This window comes from Propithecus coquereli, unplaced genomic scaffold (genome assembly GCF_000956105.1).
Source record: "Propithecus coquereli isolate 6110/MARCELLA unplaced genomic scaffold, Pcoq_1.0 Scaffold186, whole genome shotgun sequence".
In the NCBI taxonomy this organism is placed as follows: domain Eukaryota; kingdom Metazoa; phylum Chordata; class Mammalia; order Primates; family Indriidae; genus Propithecus; species Propithecus coquereli.
The window spans coordinates 2,327,715-2,346,069 of NW_012143412.1; the positions used below are offsets into that span (position 1 = coordinate 2,327,715).

The following is an 18,355-nucleotide window of genomic DNA, read 5'->3' on the forward strand; positions in this document are numbered from 1 at the left end:
CTCAAACAATTAGACTAGGATCTCCATTCCAATCATTGGCAGGAATGGATTATTTTCAGGCTGCTGCCGCTTCACACAGATTACAGATAACAATTTACTACTTTTTCATAGATAAAGCCCCTGATCTTTGAGAAAGCATTAGGGGAAAAAATTTATTTAATCACTTTCTTTCTTCAAAGAACCAGTCTTTTATTAGATCTAAGAAAGAAAAAGTCAACATTGATATATACATTGCTTGAACTATCATAAAAGGCATAAGAAAACAAACAATATACTCATTAAATTTCTAGCAAACAGGAGGTAAAAAGACGAAATCTTCAGATGAGTTCCAAGTCTGTACAAAGAAACTAGATTTACTACTCTCCAACAATAGTTGGTATTATATATACTTACTATATACTATACAGAAATAATATACTGACTTTTCATAAGACTATAACTCGAGCTTTGCTAAGTCTTCACATTCCATGAGGGCATCTAATATGCCAATCCACGGAACAGGCGCTTCTTTCTTCTTCTCCCTATCCATTTATGTGGTAGTTTTCATGGACTTCTGGCCAGATATTGGAGACAAAGGCCAAAGGTTATCTGAGACATCATCCCTGTCCTGCTGGAAGTAGGTCTGGAGGATGGTCCTCTTCTTCTGGGTCTCCTTCTCTACTTGAGAAGTAGAGTCCTGCAGGGGCTGTGGGGCCCCAGTGCCACAGCTTCCTTGGCCTTGAACTCTTCCTCCATCTGCTGGTGGTACTGTTCACTTTCAGCCTGAGCTGCTCCTTTGGCCTGCTTCCATCTCTGGTTCTTTTGCTGTGGGCCTTGGACACCTTCTTGGTGGCCGGCTCCTCAGCCTGCAGCAGCTGCTGGATGCCCTGTGACTGGCCGTGGAGGCAGCGGCCCTGAGGCTGAGATCCACTGCAACTAGCCAACATTCCGATATTCCAAACAGGTGGACACATGAAGCCTATTGGCCAAAATCTGTGGGTTAAAGCTCCCTGGTAACAAACAGACTACACTCTGGAATAGCACATATCAATGGATCACAAAACCATGCCCGCACAGAAAAACGTCAATGTTCATGGAAATTCAGTATTACACACATTTTTTTAAAGCTTAGTGTATGGAACAAAAGATAAGCAGTCCTGCGTTCTTCATGTTCCCATCAAAAAGCCAAATTGCATCAAAATAAAGAAGTAGTTGAAAAAGTTAATGTGTTTGGTTATTTGTATTCTTGAAAATATATAATGTAAAATTATTAATAATGATATAATGAACTCTTTTAATCTTAGGTTTTATTAAATAAACATAAAACTTTATAAGGCTTCTGCTGTTTAATGTAATTCACTGCTTTAAAATTTATAAGGATTGGTTAAAAATGCTGTATGCATATGTGCTGATGTGCTTCAACTAAGCTAAAATTGTCTTTGATTAGGCACTAAAAGAGAAAACTTTCTCACACCTAAAGATGGAATGAAAAAAATCACTGTGGGGCTGGGCGCAGTGGCTCACACCTGTAATCCTAGCACTCTGGGAGGCCGAGGCGGGCGGATCGTTTGAGCTCAGGAGTTCGAGACCAGCCTGAGCAAGAGACCCCATCTCTACTAAAAAAAAAAAAAAAAAAAATAGAAAGAAATTAGTTGGACAACTAAATATATATATATATATATATGTGTGTATATATATATATATATGTGTGTATATATATATATATGTGTATATGTGTGTGTGTATATATATATATATATATATATATATATATATAAAAATAGCCGGGCATGGTGGCACATGCCTGTAGTCCCAGCTACTCAGGAGGCTGAGGCAGAAGGATTGCTTGAGCCCAGGAGTTTGAGGTTGCTGTGAGCTAGGCTGACGCCACGGCACTCACTCTAGCCTGGGCAACAAAGCGAGACTCGTCTCAAAAAAAAAAAAAAAAAAATCACTGTGGACCCAGATACACATTCCACATAGTAAAATACATTTCCAAGTTTTCAGAATTGAATTATTACTCATATTACCTATGTGTACACTTTTGCCAACTATGTATATTGAAAAGCAAGTCTCCCTAACTCAATTCAGATTAATGAGTTTTTCTACTTGCAACTATTACAAAAATGCGCACACACACACAAATAAATTCAGTATGCATATCTTCATCATACTCTTCCTTTGCTTGGTTTTCAACTTCTTGACTAAAATTTATCTAGTTTGCTCAAGGCATGTGAGAGTGATATTCAAAAACATAAGTTTAACACTATGCTTATAAAAATCAATATGCAATTTGAACCCCAGATAACTCACAATCTTGAGACTTCCGTTATCATATATATACAAATGACTCGAAAATCTATGTCTACAGTAACACCCCACCTTCAATTCAAATTGTATAATATATATTAAAAAATCTTTCCTCTTTCCAACATCATCTCCCATTAAAGACAAATATTTGTACCAACATTTCATTGTTTTTCTAACAACATAGCAAAATCTTTCATTGTGTATTAATTGCTCATCTAACCTATCTTTATGACAAGCTTATATGTCTCTCTGTTCTTTTCTTTCCTGCCTGAAATGCTCTCACCTGCTTTACCTCTTGTTACATCACACTCCTCCCTGTATCTCCCAGCCGTATTACCTCCTATGCTTTCTGGACATTTTCCCCAATGTCCTTCTTTTGCCACCAGTCCCACTAAGTGCCTTTATTATTTACTGTCTGTGCAGCTAATCTTGCTATACATTACCTTCTACTGCTATTTATCTTTTATCTATGGGGACTATCCCCCAATTAAACATTCCATTTCTGCAACTTACTGAGACAGCCACTGCGCTGGGTATTAGAAATATAAGATAAATAAGATGTGGTCTTTTGCCCTCATGGAGTTTAGAAAGGGGGAGACAGGTCTGAAAATGAAAAGTAAAATGTCATTTTGTATATGCTATGAAAGATACTTTATATAAGATGAAGCACACAAAAAGGGAATGATCAGAAAAGTGTTCCAGAGGGAGGGACACTTGAGTCTTAAATGATGAGTAGGGGTCATGCAGAAATTCCAGATGGAAAAGGTTTCAGAGAACCTCAGACAGTGAGAGGTTCTCAAAGGCAAAGAGCCCAGCTACACATCCTTTGTGATGTTGGCAGTGACGAAATTCATCAAGCCGTGGCAAATAGCACCTTTTTAAAGAAATTTGTCAGTTCTCTATGATACCAATTATGAAACATTCATAATCCTTTGAAATGTGCTGATCTGTGTGTCTCTGTATATTCGATGAAAATAATAAATCCTAAATCAAATTTAAATACTGCCTTGTCTAGAATCATAATTGTATTTCCTTGACCTTGTAGCATAAGGTTCAAGCTCTCTGAATAAGTAATTTCAATGCAACAGTAAAATTTAATCATTCAATCTAAGACTAAAAGTTTGATGTATTTAATATCTTTCATGTCCAAAAAGTGACAATCTCGTTTATATAACTGGCAAAGTGAGATCCAACTCTGTCACTGGTAGCCATAATCATTGTAAACATGGCTATACAGTAACAGATTGGAATATTTTCAATGTACTTCCTCAAGCACTGTTGAAATACAACAATGATGAAAGTCCTGGGCGAGACTCCAGCTGACAATTAAATGATCAATCCTATTACATCTCCAAATTCTGTTCCAAACAATTGTACCTTCTGATATTTAAGTAGTATGAACGGTTTGGCCACTTTGAGAAGAATAAAAAAGCATCTCTGTTCTTAGACTATTTTTACATTTATGCAAAAACTTCTTTCTGCAGTTAAATTTTTTAAAATTCTGCCTTAATGAGATTTGTATTAATTACCCATTTTATGCAGATGTATTGGCATAATTCCCAAATTATAGTACTATATTTTCTTGACTAATACCTAATAGGTCCTTCTATCCAAACTCATTTTTTCACAGTGGCTCTGATGAGGCTTTGAGTCACCCCCCAGATATTTTATGGCAAATGATGTAATTTTTGTCATGAGGCCTCAAACTGTGACTGCATTAGAGAACAGTTTAAAGTCTCCACTATGTTTATTCTTGATTTGAGAACAGTCTCTCAGTACCTGCCAACAACATAAGTGCGCTTGCCCCAGTTGAAAATATGGCCTTGCTTATGCTACTTCTTATTCTACAGCTTTAGCTTAAGATTCTTGATCAACCAGATAAAAATATGGAGAAAATTCAAATGAACAGAAACAGTAAAATACATACATATTTACAATATATATATTAGCTTAATTAATTATACTTTTCATACATAATTATTTTTATTTAATGTAAAAATAACAGATTAACAGTGAGGAGAAGTCCACATCTCTAGTCTAGCAACAAAATCTAGTTTCAATATCTTAACGAACGTTTATTTTTTATCATCTCTCTTTCACCTTGACGAATACTGGATCAGTTATTCCCAATCAACATGAATTCTCCCTTATCAGCTCTTCAATGGCTGGTTTTCCTCAAACGCTATGGCTTGTGCAGGGGAATTGTTTGCAACTCCATTTCAAACTGCATTAAAACACTTGCATTAAGCCTCAGAAATAAACCATACAAAGATGAATGCTTGGCATGCTTTAACCAACTGTTTTATAATCACGTACATAAAAATGCACATCTTCATACGCACAAAAATTTTCATATTCTACTCTAAAATTAAATAATCCCATAGCTTAAAATAAGAGAAAAAAGTCACTTTCCCCAAAAGAATTCTAAACCTGGTTCTTCCCCCGAGGTGTCTCTCCCTGCTCCCCCTCACTGGGATGCATAGAAATGTCACCACAGAACAGGGAACCGTTTCATTAGAATAACTTTCAGATTAGTTAGACTAAAAATATTAGACTCATTTGAATGAGTTTATTGTTGGTCACTTACTTGTTTCGACCCCTTTTCCTGTCTATTTTGGGAAATTCATGTGTTAATGATAATTGTTACAAGTTTTGTTAAGAAACTAGGGGATCTTATTAAGAAGCCTGGGACCCAGACTCTCCCAAGGCAAAACTGTTTGGATAGTTTAGGTGCATACTTTGATTATTGCACTGCTTCTTGTTTGAGTTATAATAATTACACTTTTAATTCAAAATTGGACATTTCATATTTAATGATCTAATATAAAGGAAAAAATGGGGTAAGAAATGAACAATTAAACCCCATTTACTTCCCAAATTCACTCTCCTTAAATATAGGACGGGCAACTGGTTATAAACGTTGGCCCTAACATACGTCCCTCTGAACACCTATCTCCAAGAACTGTCTATGGCAGGGAGGAGGGAAAGTAGTGGTGTTTCTGCTTTGGATATCTGAGGTTCTGTTATCAACCGTCCTTTCTCATTGTGATTTTCTGGGTATCAAAGAGCAAGACCAAACTATGCTTCTCTCTTCAAACAGTATCGTTCTTGCCTGGCACAGAATTTGACCTCTCCAGAGCCTATTCCCTCAAAACCTCATGAAACCAGGAAGGCAAAAGTCTGCCAAAATTGCTGAATTCAGTAAGGAACTATATAGCACTTTACTTTTATTCTGTCTTCTAACAATGTTAATCTTGTAGTTCTACTCTTGACTTCTAGGGCATATGAACATTATCAGAATTTTCTCTGCATTATTACTGGAATCTGAAAATTTGAATTATATCTTTTAGTAATCTGCATTTCAAATTCTATGGTTTAAAATCACTGACACTCTTGCAGAATGTGGAGGAAAAGAAGTACTTCCTCATTTATGACTTTTATCTCACAAGTTTCTTAATAATCTACATCCTGGGGTATTATTTTGGTTATATATAAAGACATTCACAAGGAACTAGGTATAGATGTAGCTATAGAGACACAGACATAGATGTATGGTAGAGTTATATTAATAAAAGGAGAGATTAAGAGAACCATCAAAAGACAGAAAGAGAGAGGGAGTGATTGGGGATACAAAGCGTAAGTCAAAATCCTAAACTTTCTCGGTTCTAAATGGCAGGAGAAAATTTTGATGAAATATTTAACAGTATGTCATTATTCATCTTACTTCTCTTTCAAAAATTGTTTTGTTCCCCCAGACTTGTCTCTACCTCTTTTGGTACTTGAAATTGCTACTCAGTCTCATCCACATCTTCGTAGCATCCAGTGAGGATCCCCAGAGCCTGTCTCCCCCAATCACCATCACACTCCTTTCCTTCAGCCTAAACTCCCTGTGGCCCCTCTACTATTCTAAGACACCCATGGTTTCTTTAGAAGTTCATTCACTTCAAAATTTCCAGTCAAACTTAAAGATTAACAGTCCTGAGTTCTGGGACACACATCTGGTCCTGTCCTTTACTGTCTTGGAGACCCTAAACAACCAGGTCTCAGGGTCCCTTTTGCAATAAGTTTCTATCTTATCTAGTACCTGGAGTCGAAGGTTAAAATGAAACAACACTGAAGCCCACTGTAAACATTTAAGTGATACGCAAACAAAAGGGAACATGCAAAACACCTGCTGGAAACTTCCTCCCTGGGAGATGGAAATGGGACGTTGTCCTCACCTCTGGATTCATGGAACTCCAGTGTGACATGAGCATCAAACCCAAGGCTGAAGTAATTATTGAAAACGTTCAAAGGGAGCTGCAATGACAAACAAAGACAGAGGTACAGTTGAGTGTGGCCAGGCAGAAAGAGAAAGACAAAACCTAAAGCCAGACACCTATGCCTTGGGCAGTCCCCAGGAAACAAATCAGTCACGATTCGAAGTAGAGGGTGTCCGTGTAGCAAGAAACAGGGAATTCTTGAATTAATTCATTGAGTGAAAGCTCAAATCAAGTAACTACCTCAAGAAGTATAAGTAGTATAGGAAACAAGAGTTACAAATTATTAAATAAGAACCATTCTTGTAGATGTTGTAACAACAGAAACTTGTTAAGCTGTGGGATGCATACTTGAAATAGTTACTAAGAATGATTCACTAAGCAAACTCAGAAAGTAAATTCAGTTGTAAGGATCATGTCTAACCACTTAACAAGTGGGTACACTTTTTCTGAGAATTTATATTCAACATAAAAATATTACAACTTAAAATGAATAACATTTGTTTACCCATCATCTATTTTCAAAAAATATATTTTTTGACAAAAGTCATATAATAATAGGGCAGTGTGAACCATTTAACTATTGTTGACCTAGAGAGGGAAAAAAAGCCCAAAAATATACCTATCAGTATTATTCAAATTCCCATTTATCAAACCTTATATCTTTGATAGGACCATGAAATTTGCAAACACAGCCACACAGATGCACATGGGAACCTTAACTTTCCTTCCCAGAGTGCTTTAGGTCTCTGCTGTTACCGCTGCAAGCTGAGTGAAGGAAAGAACTATGCAGCCTAAAATCCTACATTAAAAATACAAAACTAAGTGATTTTAAAGCTTCAGTTCAATGTTAAAACAATTAGAAAAGCATATGGAAAATGCTAGAAGGGAAAGGGTGGTTCTCCCACTTTTCCTTCTGCAACTCAGCATAGAAGATAAACATTAAAGTCAATAAAGAAAGGGAATGTTTCCAGATGATTATCAGGTTTATGCCCCAAATCGAACTGCATCTGTCTTTTATGAGAAAAAAGTGCTTTAACCTTCAAGATTTCAAAACTAAGTATATTACAGTGTTTCATATGCCCTTTGATAAGCAATATTTTCTGTTTCGGTAGAGGGAGAACTTTCTCTCATTAAGAAAAAAATGAAATGAGAGAAAGACAGCATGAGAGATTTAAAGCAGAAAGAAGTTGGATTGCCTTGGTCTTGAAAGGAAGTAAGGAATGACCCCACGTGGAAGCCCCCAAGTCACAACCTATAGTGATTCAGAGGCCAAAGCAGCCCTTAGAAATGGTTTCAACTCACTGGAGAATAAAGAGAGAAACTAAAAACACAGAACAATGCCAAAATCATGTCTCACTCTTCTGGCTTCATATTTGAGAATGTCCAGTTGCTGCACTTAAACAAAATACCAGTTCTTAGGAATGACAGCACGGGTTGGTGTTCCTGCCAAAAGCACAGATACGTTCATCTCCTCTACCATTTATGTTCTTTTGGCTACAATTCCAACGCATGTCTTAGCATCCACTGATAGCTAAGGAGAACATCTGGCCACCGTCCCCTAAATAATATCCCAAATTAGTTTGCTTTTAAGTTATTCATATTTTTCAGGAAAACTTGCCCCAATTTCCTACATACCTCCTCAAAAACCCATTTACAAAGCCATTTAATTATCTGGATCGATGTTCCCTGGCTGCATCAAGAAGTCTTTCCATTTCTTAAGCTGTTGGGAAGAGAATTAAATATGGATTTCTATTGCAGGCCTAACCATTCCAAGTTTAGTAGGAAAAGGCCCTTAAAATATCCTTATGGTACTCTTTCTTCTACTTTGGCTGTTTTCTATATAATTTCTGTAAGTCAAATACATTTGAGAAAAGCATCACATCCCAAGATGATACTTGTCGTTTAAACAGTATTGTGACATTATGAACTCAAGTTCAGCTGAGCAATTATGATACCTACTAGAAACCTTATTAATTTTGGAATCACAGTTTAGGTGAAAAAAAAAAACCCACAAAGACAAAGCAAAACCTGTTTTAACCTATTTTAACCAAGTAAGAAACGTATGCATCTATCATAATTGGTCAGAATCATGGTGCTAATAAATAAGTGGGTGCTGGTTTGATCTAAAATGATATGATATTCAATCCATTTTAAGCCTGAAATACCCATGAAATCTTAGCCTCAATCAATGTCATGATTCATTAGAGCAGGGATACTGTTGAAAGTACAGATACCTGGGCCTTAACCTTGCATTTGCTTAATCAGAATTTCTGGGGACTGGGCCTCATAATCTGCATTTTAACAAGCACACTTGGAGATTCTTATGTATGCAAAGTTTGAAAATTCTATCAGAGAAGAAAACTGGAAAGTAATTTGGGGAAAGAGGCTACTTAGCAACCTACCAAATTTATCTGAAATTGAGACCAGAACTCAGAACCAAATGATCAACTGAAGTACCACACTAGCATTTTTACAACTATATCCCTTGGTTTGTTTTGGGTTGAAATAAAAGCTCATCGCCAAAAGAAAACACAAAGTCAAAACATTTATTTGGGTGTCTTTGAGTTCCAACCAAATGATAAAATTGGCTTAGTTAATACCTCTTAGTATCAGGCCAGAAATTTCAGGTTATCTTTCTACTGAAAAATCAGGGCCCCCGTGCTTCAGAACATACATGTTTTTCATCTTCTCGTAAGTTGTTTACAATTAACTTGAAAGAGTAAAAAATGAACATATGACTTTCTAGTATGGAAAGTGAAGACAGAGAACAGCTCCCTGAGCTCTGTAAGCAGGTATAAAATCTAGGTCTTCAGAGTACGGAGCATAATCACAAGGCAGTATTATTATACCTACAGCCCTAGTAGCCATAAACTCGGACACTATCCCATTATCTCACAGGAAGGAATCGGCACATGATTCTCCAGCCAGGAATGCATTTCCTGAGGCTCAGGGGGACGCTCCAGGTTCGCGTCTGCAGAAGAAAGAACTCTCTAACCTTACATACGCCATCTTCAAGTTCTTCTGGAGGCAAGTCTGGGTTTCTTTCCACGTGGAGGTTCCAGCGATCTAGCTGTACAATTGTCCCATCTTCTACTTGGCACAGGATCTTAGAAACAGGTTCGTCAGTGTAGCCCTGAAGAATCAGAGAACATACCCATTGCTGTCTGGAATAGAGAACAGTGTAGCCAATGCTATTTCTGCAAAGAAAAGCCCTGCTGCTATATTCTGTTTCGTCTGTAATTAGTAAGGCTGGGAGAGTAAACTGTTTTCCTCAAGGAACTTCAAACTTAAGACAGTACTCACAGGTAGGGTGCACAGAAACACTAGCTCTGGCTGGTTTGAGCTGAGCAATAATTTTTGTCAGCACCAAGAACCAACAGCCACAGATAGGCACTGAGGACCATGCTGGACAGCTGCTTTTATCAGAGTAAAAAACAGGACTCCCCATGCCTCCGGCTGGACGAGCTTGTGGGATACGGAGAAGAAATGTAAGTGGAAAAGAGAAAAAGATCAAGGAGGGATCTGATGGGCAACATTCTTCCATTTCACCTCTCCCTGACCCGGTGGGAGGACACCATTCCTCCCATGACCTGAGGCAAGTGTAGTCCTGTTAGGGAGCTACCTACTCCTTACGGATCCATTACTGACAGCATGACCTACTGAGGATAGGCAAGTCACTGATTTGGATAATAACACTGATAATATCTTAGCTGTTTCATGTAAATATATTTATTATTTCCAAATTACCCATATTTAATAAAAAAGTTCCGTAGAAAGTTAATTCACCCAAAGCCCAGATTAATATCTGCTAGACATCTGCATATAATTTTCAAGAAGCCCAGCTCAGATATTGGTCTTATATGAGCAGATAAAAAGTTGGTGGGGCCGAATATGTATGTATACATAGTTACACAATATTAATATATCTATATTTATCATACTTCCTTGCTATCTTAGTACTATAAGACAATAAATAAATAAAATGGCTGGTCAGTGACAAACGAGCTACTTCCCCCACCCGCAGGCTTGCGTGGAGTAGGCTCCATGGCGGCAAGGACAGCTGGATACCTGTACAGCCAAAGCCATGATAATACCGATCAGAAAATCCAAATGCTCAAAAAGAGATGTAATTGTCCCTAAGTAAGGGTTGTAAATCTAACCAAATTTGCATCTGGCCAGGGCTGAGGGCAAGGATTAATTCAAGTCTGTATGATTGTTCTACATGACCTTCCAGGGGTGGAGAACATGCAGGCCTAAGGCCACATGTGGCCTTCTAGGTCCTTAAGTTCGGCCTTTTGACTGAATCCAGATTTTACAGAACAAATCCTTCTATTAAAAGGGGTGCAGCAGAGAAAGATGAAGCTTTCCTTGCCTCCTGTGGTGCTTAAAAAAAGAACAATATTGAAATCAGAAGGCTGCACGTTCCCCACCCCTGCCGGGTGCCCACTGTCTCTTAGGAGAAACCTCAAAAAGCCCCAGGCCTGTGAACAAACCATCAGATTTTTCTCATACTCAACTTTCCTTTTCCCTCTGGCTGATTATAAGAAGCTACCAGATACAATCAGGGTTCACAGGTACTCTGATTGCCAACTCTAACTTATGCCTTGGACAGCAGCGGCACACTCCCCTTCCGGTAGAACATCTGTGGATCTGGGAATTCTGTTTTTTCCTTGATGACATGGGCAGCCCCTGAGAGTGGCTGAGAGTTCTTACCCCTCCCCAGTTGAGAGTTCGAGCCAGGTCATTCCCAGTGCCCAGAGGAAGGACCCCCACGGGAGGCTGAGGGTTCAGCTGCAGTTCATCCAGGATGGAAAGGATCCAGCCCACCTACAGACATATCGGGGGCCAGAAGAGGTATAAGAAAGATAAATAAGTTACAAAGAAAATAACTCCAGACAAGCACACTTTAAAGAGCTAAAAAAAAGGTTTTATTTTTCTTTAAAACATAGGTGTTTAAAACCGGTGGGTAGAGAACAGAAAGGCCACCTAGCTCAGGCAGTTTCCACATGCTAAGCCTCTTAGAGGTAAAAAGGACCATTGTGCTCTCTCAAATAAACAAAACTAAACCCATTAATCTGTGTTTAACTACAGATGTACTTCAAAATTTAGGAGAGTTTAAGATTTAGGTAACATAACAGGGCACGGGAGGGAATATAAGACTCAGAATCAGACTGAATTTCAGTTCTGGCTCCTAACAGGCTGCATAACCTTGATTAAATTATTTAACCTCATTGAGACTCATTTATTTACCTGATTTTCCAAATGGGGATAATAATACCTATCTCACAGGATTGTTTACAGACTGAACTAAAATGTACATAAAGCCCTTAACATGATGCATGGCCCATGTAAGTACTCGTTAAATGGTTACCCTCTATAGTATCATCTCGGAAATTCATAGTTTTCCTAAATTTCCCTATGTTCTCCTTAATCAACACTATGAAAACATAATTGTAGATGGCCCTAGAACCTATTATAAGTTTAGGCAGAAAATTGATATTTATAGACTGAAATCATATTTTCTTAATCATTTTCTAAGATAAATAATATTTTGGGTTTAGTCTTATTATAACCTTTTAGAAAAATTACCCAAAACTTGGAAGTAGCAAAAAGAAATTCGGATATCCTTATAATGTCATACTAGAATAGTGTTTCATAGGCCTATCTAAGAATTTTATAACTATAGGTTAACATAGGTTTCTGCCCTATAGGGATGTAACTGTCCAGAAGAGAAGATTATTTTAAAGGTCCTGCTATGATTTTATTACCCCATAGGATGTTAATCAGTTTTGTCTCAAATGTAGAAAAATTATTTTGGCATGAACTACATAATTCTTTTCCTCTACTTCTCTGATAAATCAGCTTTACCATCTAGCTGGTTCCCTCATTAAAGAGTTAAGCAAATTTTTGACATGCATTCATCTATGTCCGTATGAGAGTCATGGGTTTTTGAAAATAATACTGTAACGGTACATTTGCACAACACTACTACATGTAAAACCCAGAACTAAGCAACCGAAATAAAGAGATAAATGAGCTAGGCTAGTATAGATAAGGTAGAAAGGCTGTTCTCGCAGAGTTTACAATAACAAAAAGATTGACATACTGATTGCTTGCTATGTACTGTCGCTGAACAAAGTCCTTTAATGAATTATTTTATTACACTCCAAGACAACTCTATAAGATACATATAACTTTCAGTCGCATTTTATAGGTAGGGAAACTGAGACTTGGAAGGTTAAGTGATCTCAATATCACATTGTTTATGTGGTAGCATTATGTCTAGAGCTAGCATTCAAAATCAGCTATGTCCAACACCAGTGGCCAACCCCTTACCTGCCATGGTTTATGGAGCCTGTAAATAAAGAACGAAACCCACTTCTGGATATGGCCTGACCCTCCCAGAGGGAGTGGAATGTGATTTTGGAAACTTTGGAGCTGGAGAAACCTTAGAAGTTGCTTAATCAAATTCAGCGAACCTGCAGATTTATTAACTGAAGTGCAGAGAGATCAGATAATTTTCTCAAGACTAAATAATTAGAAGTGGCAGAGTCAGAGCAGTACCAGTTCTCTCGACTTCTATCTAAAATCCTTTCTCCGCCACAAAAATGACTTCTCAGGATGTGAAATTCACCTGTCTATCAATGGCATCTAAAACTGTGTTTACCTTCTAAAAAGGCACATCTTGGTGTTCACCTAATGTGGTAAGTAGAAATCCAGTTGGAAAAAAGTATCAAAAAATCCATCCATTCCCCCAAACTGGGCAATTTACTCATAGACAAACCCTTAGATTCTGACAGAGAGCATCTTTAGTCTTGTTTTTTATACACAGTATCAACACAGCTAGTGAAGTACAAGAAAACAGAAATGCCTGATGCTAAATTAGTTCTGATGACTGTGTTAGACATCGTTCCTGTGCCGCTAAAAGCACAAACTAAACACAGTAAAAGTAGATAGCTCCAAAAAACTATGAGAAGGGGGTTTAAAGGTCATTAAAAAGGACATAAACACTCAGAAAGTCCAGCCCTCAGAGATCACTGACTACAGACGCAAACAGCCCTGAGTGGAAACAGACTCGCAAATATGCAATGGAACTTAGTAGAACACTAACTCAACATCCCATCCAGAGAAGGAAAAAGAAGGCACTCTCTTTAAAACTTCTCCAAAAGATAATAATCCAACCTCCCCTTTATGGTTTGTACTTATACATCAGCCCATTTTCTTTTGGGTAGATTTAAATTAGACATTTTTCTCCTTATGTTTACTTGAACTACGTCACTCTTTTCTTGGTAAAGATAATGCTATGAGTTTACACTTACAACACTCCCTATCACTCCAGACACAGCAATGATAGAAAAGAAAAAAAAGACACATCTTCATGGGCCAGAAATAAACACAAAGTGGCAAAACCAGGGTAAAGGTTTGGATCAGCTTGGCTCCTGGTCTTGCAACAGGCAGGGGAAGCAAAGTTTGGCTTCTGTCCAATAAGGGGAAGTGAAAGTGTGCCCCCCGCTGGCAGCACGCTGTCCTGGAGCTGGCCTCCCCCTCAGGAGGGAGGAGAGGTGGGCAGAGCGTGAAATTCCAGCCTGAATTCCTGGCCCAGAGAAAACTGAGACCTGTTGTCTCAGTTTCCAAAGAAGCCTGGAAGGTGCTTGGCCCAACTTCCATGAGCTCACTGACATATCCCTGCCCTCGGCCCAGGATGAGAGCCTTAGGAACGTATAGAAAAACCCCGCTCTAGTCTGAAAGTCCTGGAGACAATTCAAAACTACCAGAAAGGGGTAGTGACAGTGATATAGAGATAGAAAAGTAAACATCAAACAAAACAACTTCCTCTGCAGACAAGCTTGCAGAGCAAATATCCAAATCTCATGAGAAATGCTAATACCAAAATAGATGGAAAGTGAGGGGGTTAATTCACTGCCCATGAAATACAATAATTTCCAAATGATTTTGAAATAAGTGTCCTGTAACTTCTGTGAATTGATGCTGTGTCTTCTAATAGTCCTCTGATCGGTATAACTGCCCTCATTTCAAACCTTCTTAGGCTCTGGTCTTATTGATTTCTCAGAGAAGGTGCTCAAGAGTTCTCATGGAGCCCAGTGCAGTGGCTCACGCCTGTAATTCCAGCACTTTGGGAAGCCGAGGCGGGAGGACCACTTGAGCCCAGAAGATCAAGACCAGCCTGGGTAACAAAATGAGACCCCCATCTCTACAAAAATGTTTAAAAATAGCCAAGAGTGGTGGTGCACACTTGTAGTCCCAGCTACTCAGGAGGCTGAGGCGGGAGGATCGCTTGAGCCCAGGAGATCAAGGCTGCCCAGGAGTTCGAGGCTGCGGTGGGCTATGAACACGCCACTGCACTCCAGCCTGGGTGGCAAGAGTGAGACTCCATCTCAAAATAAATAAAAAAGTTTTTGTGATACTTTGCTATGATTCCACAAGACCTCAGGGCCTCTGGATTTCTCACTGGCTCTGCTCCTCCTACACTTGGCCGATGCAGAAGAAGTATAGATGATCTGAATATAAAGGTGCTTCCCCTTTCTTACCAATTGGTTTACTTTACAAACTGGATAAATATATTCTATCTCCTTTTTTACCATAGCCCAATGATCAAATATTTCGTTTTCTCCTGTATACAAGCAGATAATCTGTATTTCATCATTGCATCACCCTCGGACTCATCAAATGCCTCCTGCCTTTCGCAGTACGGATTTTGTTTTGGCTTGAAATTCTCTCACAAACGGTGTTAGGCTGATAGTTTTTCAGCTGAGGTGGGCCTGTACCTGTCCTTCCACAGCTCCTGAATACTTTTTCTTGTCAGATAGCTGTATCGCCAAACCCCAACAAAGAGCTTCCTCAGAAGGCAGCATAATATAGGGGTGTAGGGCACAGACCTGGAGTGAGCCCCACTTTATCACACACCGGCTGGGTCAGTTTGGACAAGTCACCTAATCTAAGTTCACCCCTCATCTGTAAAACAAGAATAACACTACTACCTGCCTTTTAGAGTTATTTTACCAAGTAAATGAAGTATAAGCATTGCTTAGCATGTGCCTGGCAAACAGCAAATGCTAAATTACCACTAGCTACTATGACTCAGCTATCTTTTTCTTCCTCTTCCCTTATTTCACTGATAAAGACCCAGTTTCCTAGAAGCAGAATACCCTCTTACTGTTGCTCCACTTAAAGAAAAGTCCAGCCCTGAGTTTATAAATCAGTCCCAGCTTTGGCTGCCATCAAACCAAGAAGTATCTTTTGCAGACTACAAAGAACCTTAAAGGCCAAGCTGCCCTGCAGTAGAAAGGGGTTAGAAAAAAGACAATAGGGTGGTGTGTGCCTGTGCTCCCTGTTACTTGGGTGGCTGAGGTGGGAGGATTGCTTGAGCCCAGAAATTCGATGCCAACCTGGGCAACACAGGGAGATTCCCATCTCTTAAAAAAAAAGAAGAAAAAGAAAAAGAGGAAAGGAGAAAAAAAGAACAGAAACAAAAACATACCTCCAATAGCAGGAGATATAGAAGATCTTAAGCCCCCGAAGCTGTTACTGAGAGCTCTGTCTTCACAATAATCAGGACCCTGTTCCTGCTCGAAGTCTTACTACACACTGCCCTGCAGGATCTTGGGCAGGGACTGTGTTTGACAGAGCCTTAGTATTTCCCTGAATCATCTCCACCAGCTCACTTAGTGTCCTTTCAATTAAATTATTTAATTAATTGCAACACGTAGCTCTTGGCATATTTTCCACCAGAACTGAAGAAAGTTACCCTGATTGAGCCGAATCGGTTTCCAGCTTACAGAGCTCTTTCCTTCCCTCCTAGGAAAAGCAGGGCTGACAGATTGAGAACGCCAGGTCCTCCATGCTGTCCCTGTGTGCCATGCACAGCAGCAGCTGGCCAATGCTGCCACCACCTGTCCGTTTTGAGCATTAGCGTCACTGAACGCTTACCACGTGCGTTTTGAGCAATGTTTTCATTCTGCAGTATACTAATATTAGAGGTGGCTGAGCGGTGGAGATGACAGCGAACTGACATTTTCTTCAAACAGAACAGACCATGCTGCACTGCCATGTAGTATATGCAGGTCAAAAAGAGAAGGCCGCTCATATTGAGAAATCCAAGAAAAACAAGGGTAGCATTTCCAAACTCTGAAAGAAAATCAAGACACAGCATTGGGTGGCTGGGTGACACTTTGTAATATGTGCACTATGATTCTTCCTTTTGATATTTTAACTTATACCTGCACTTAATAGTTTGCAAAGTCACCATGTGTTAAAATAAATGTGTTTAAAATTAGCACAAAAGAAGAAATCAAGACCGGGCGCGGTGGCTCACGCCTGTAATCCTAGCTCTCTGGGAGGCCGAGGCGGGCGGATTGTTTGAGCTCAGGAATTCGAAACCAGCCTAAGCAAGAGCGAGACCCCGTCTCTACTAAAAATTAGAAAGAAATTAAAATGGACAACTACAAATATATAGAAAAAAAAAAAATTAGCTGGGCATGGTGGCGCGTGCCTGTAGTCCCAGCTACTCAGGAGGCTGAGGCAGGAGGATCGCTTGAGCCTAGGAGTTTGAGGTTGCTGTGAGCTAGTCTGACACCACGGCACTCACTCTAGCCAGGGCAACAGAGTGAGACTCTGTCTCAAAAAAAAAAAAAAAAAAAAAAAAAAAAAAAAAAAAAAAAGTAAAGGGTATGAGCTTTTTTTTTTTTGCAATAGAATGTAGATTTAAGGTATCTATGCACGAAGAACACACACTGAGAGTATACTGTGAGCTCACTCATGAGAGAGGATAAGGTAGACAGGCTGAGGCTGAGGGCAAAAGGGGGCTTAGAATGACCTGCTTGTCCCTGTGAGTTAAAGGAAAATAATACTTTCTTCCCTGCCTTGGCTACTGTGAGTTCAGGGCATGAGGGTTCCTACTATTTACGATGTCCCCTCATCGGCGGAGGCCAACTGACCAAGAAATAACCATGAAGTTGATGGCTAACGTCAATTTAATTCCAGGCCTTTGGAAAGAGGTTAAAATGGTGTAGCCTCTTTGTACCTGGTTTGCAAAATTTGGAGGTTATCACATAGTCCCAGGTACTAGATGGTCTGGTCCCATCTTTGATCTCATGGCTGAGATAAAACTTAGCCAACTCAAGAATGACTCCAGCTCCACTCATCAAAGTCAGAAGCCAGAGAGTGGGGATCACGGGTTACACCTGAAGGAGCCATACGAGGTTACGTGTGTTTTAAGGGTCTCCGTTCACGTGTTCATCGATGTTTCAGCAGGGTGACATCCATGTGGAGTCGGGTAGGTGTCAACGCAGCCCAGGAAGTGAGAGAATACAAAACTACGACGTGGCTAAAGAGCAATTTTCTCATTTTTAAACACAAAGGTCTGAGGTCATTCTTGAGGAAGCTGCCAAAGGTCACAGAAATAGTGGCAGAATCACCTCTTCTATCTCCAACTGCAAGTGCATTATTGGGAGATATATCACTCTGCTTCCTTGTATTTTTTTAAACAACATACAACTTAAGTAACTAATATTGAAGCCTAAAAACTTTTTTCCAAAGTAATGCAAAATTTTTTATATATTAAATAATACTTTGTACACTTAAACTAAGACGGTTAAGAGATATCCTCATGCTAACCAGTCAAAAATATTCCATTTTGGATTCTTCCCTGAGTCTTGTCACTATACTGGCAGGATTCTGACAGCTTCTACAGGGACAGGTATGCTCACCCGCTAAAGGCTCAATGCTTATGTTAAATGTATACCTGATCCCCTCGAGAATCATACTCCACTTGCCCAAAGCCAGCA

At 39.2% G+C, this 18,355-nt stretch overlaps 1 protein-coding gene and 1 pseudogene across 1 annotated transcript in view; both read right to left on the minus strand.

Annotated features, from left to right (window-relative positions):
* Nucleotides 1–18,355, minus strand: part of DGKI (diacylglycerol kinase, iota) — a 270,690-nt gene that overhangs the window by 162,533 nt on the left and 89,802 nt on the right. Inside the window, exons 13-15 of the mRNA XM_012642753.1 lie at nucleotides 11,265–11,378; nucleotides 9,547–9,684; nucleotides 6,510–6,588 (exon numbers count right to left, since the gene is read on the minus strand). Of these exons, the coding sequence (XP_012498207.1) occupies nucleotides 6,510–6,588; nucleotides 9,547–9,684; nucleotides 11,265–11,378 (331 nt within the window). The remainder of the gene's footprint in view (nucleotides 1–6,509; nucleotides 6,589–9,546; nucleotides 9,685–11,264; nucleotides 11,379–18,355) is intronic.
* Nucleotides 522–926, minus strand: LOC105808990 (annotated as a pseudogene).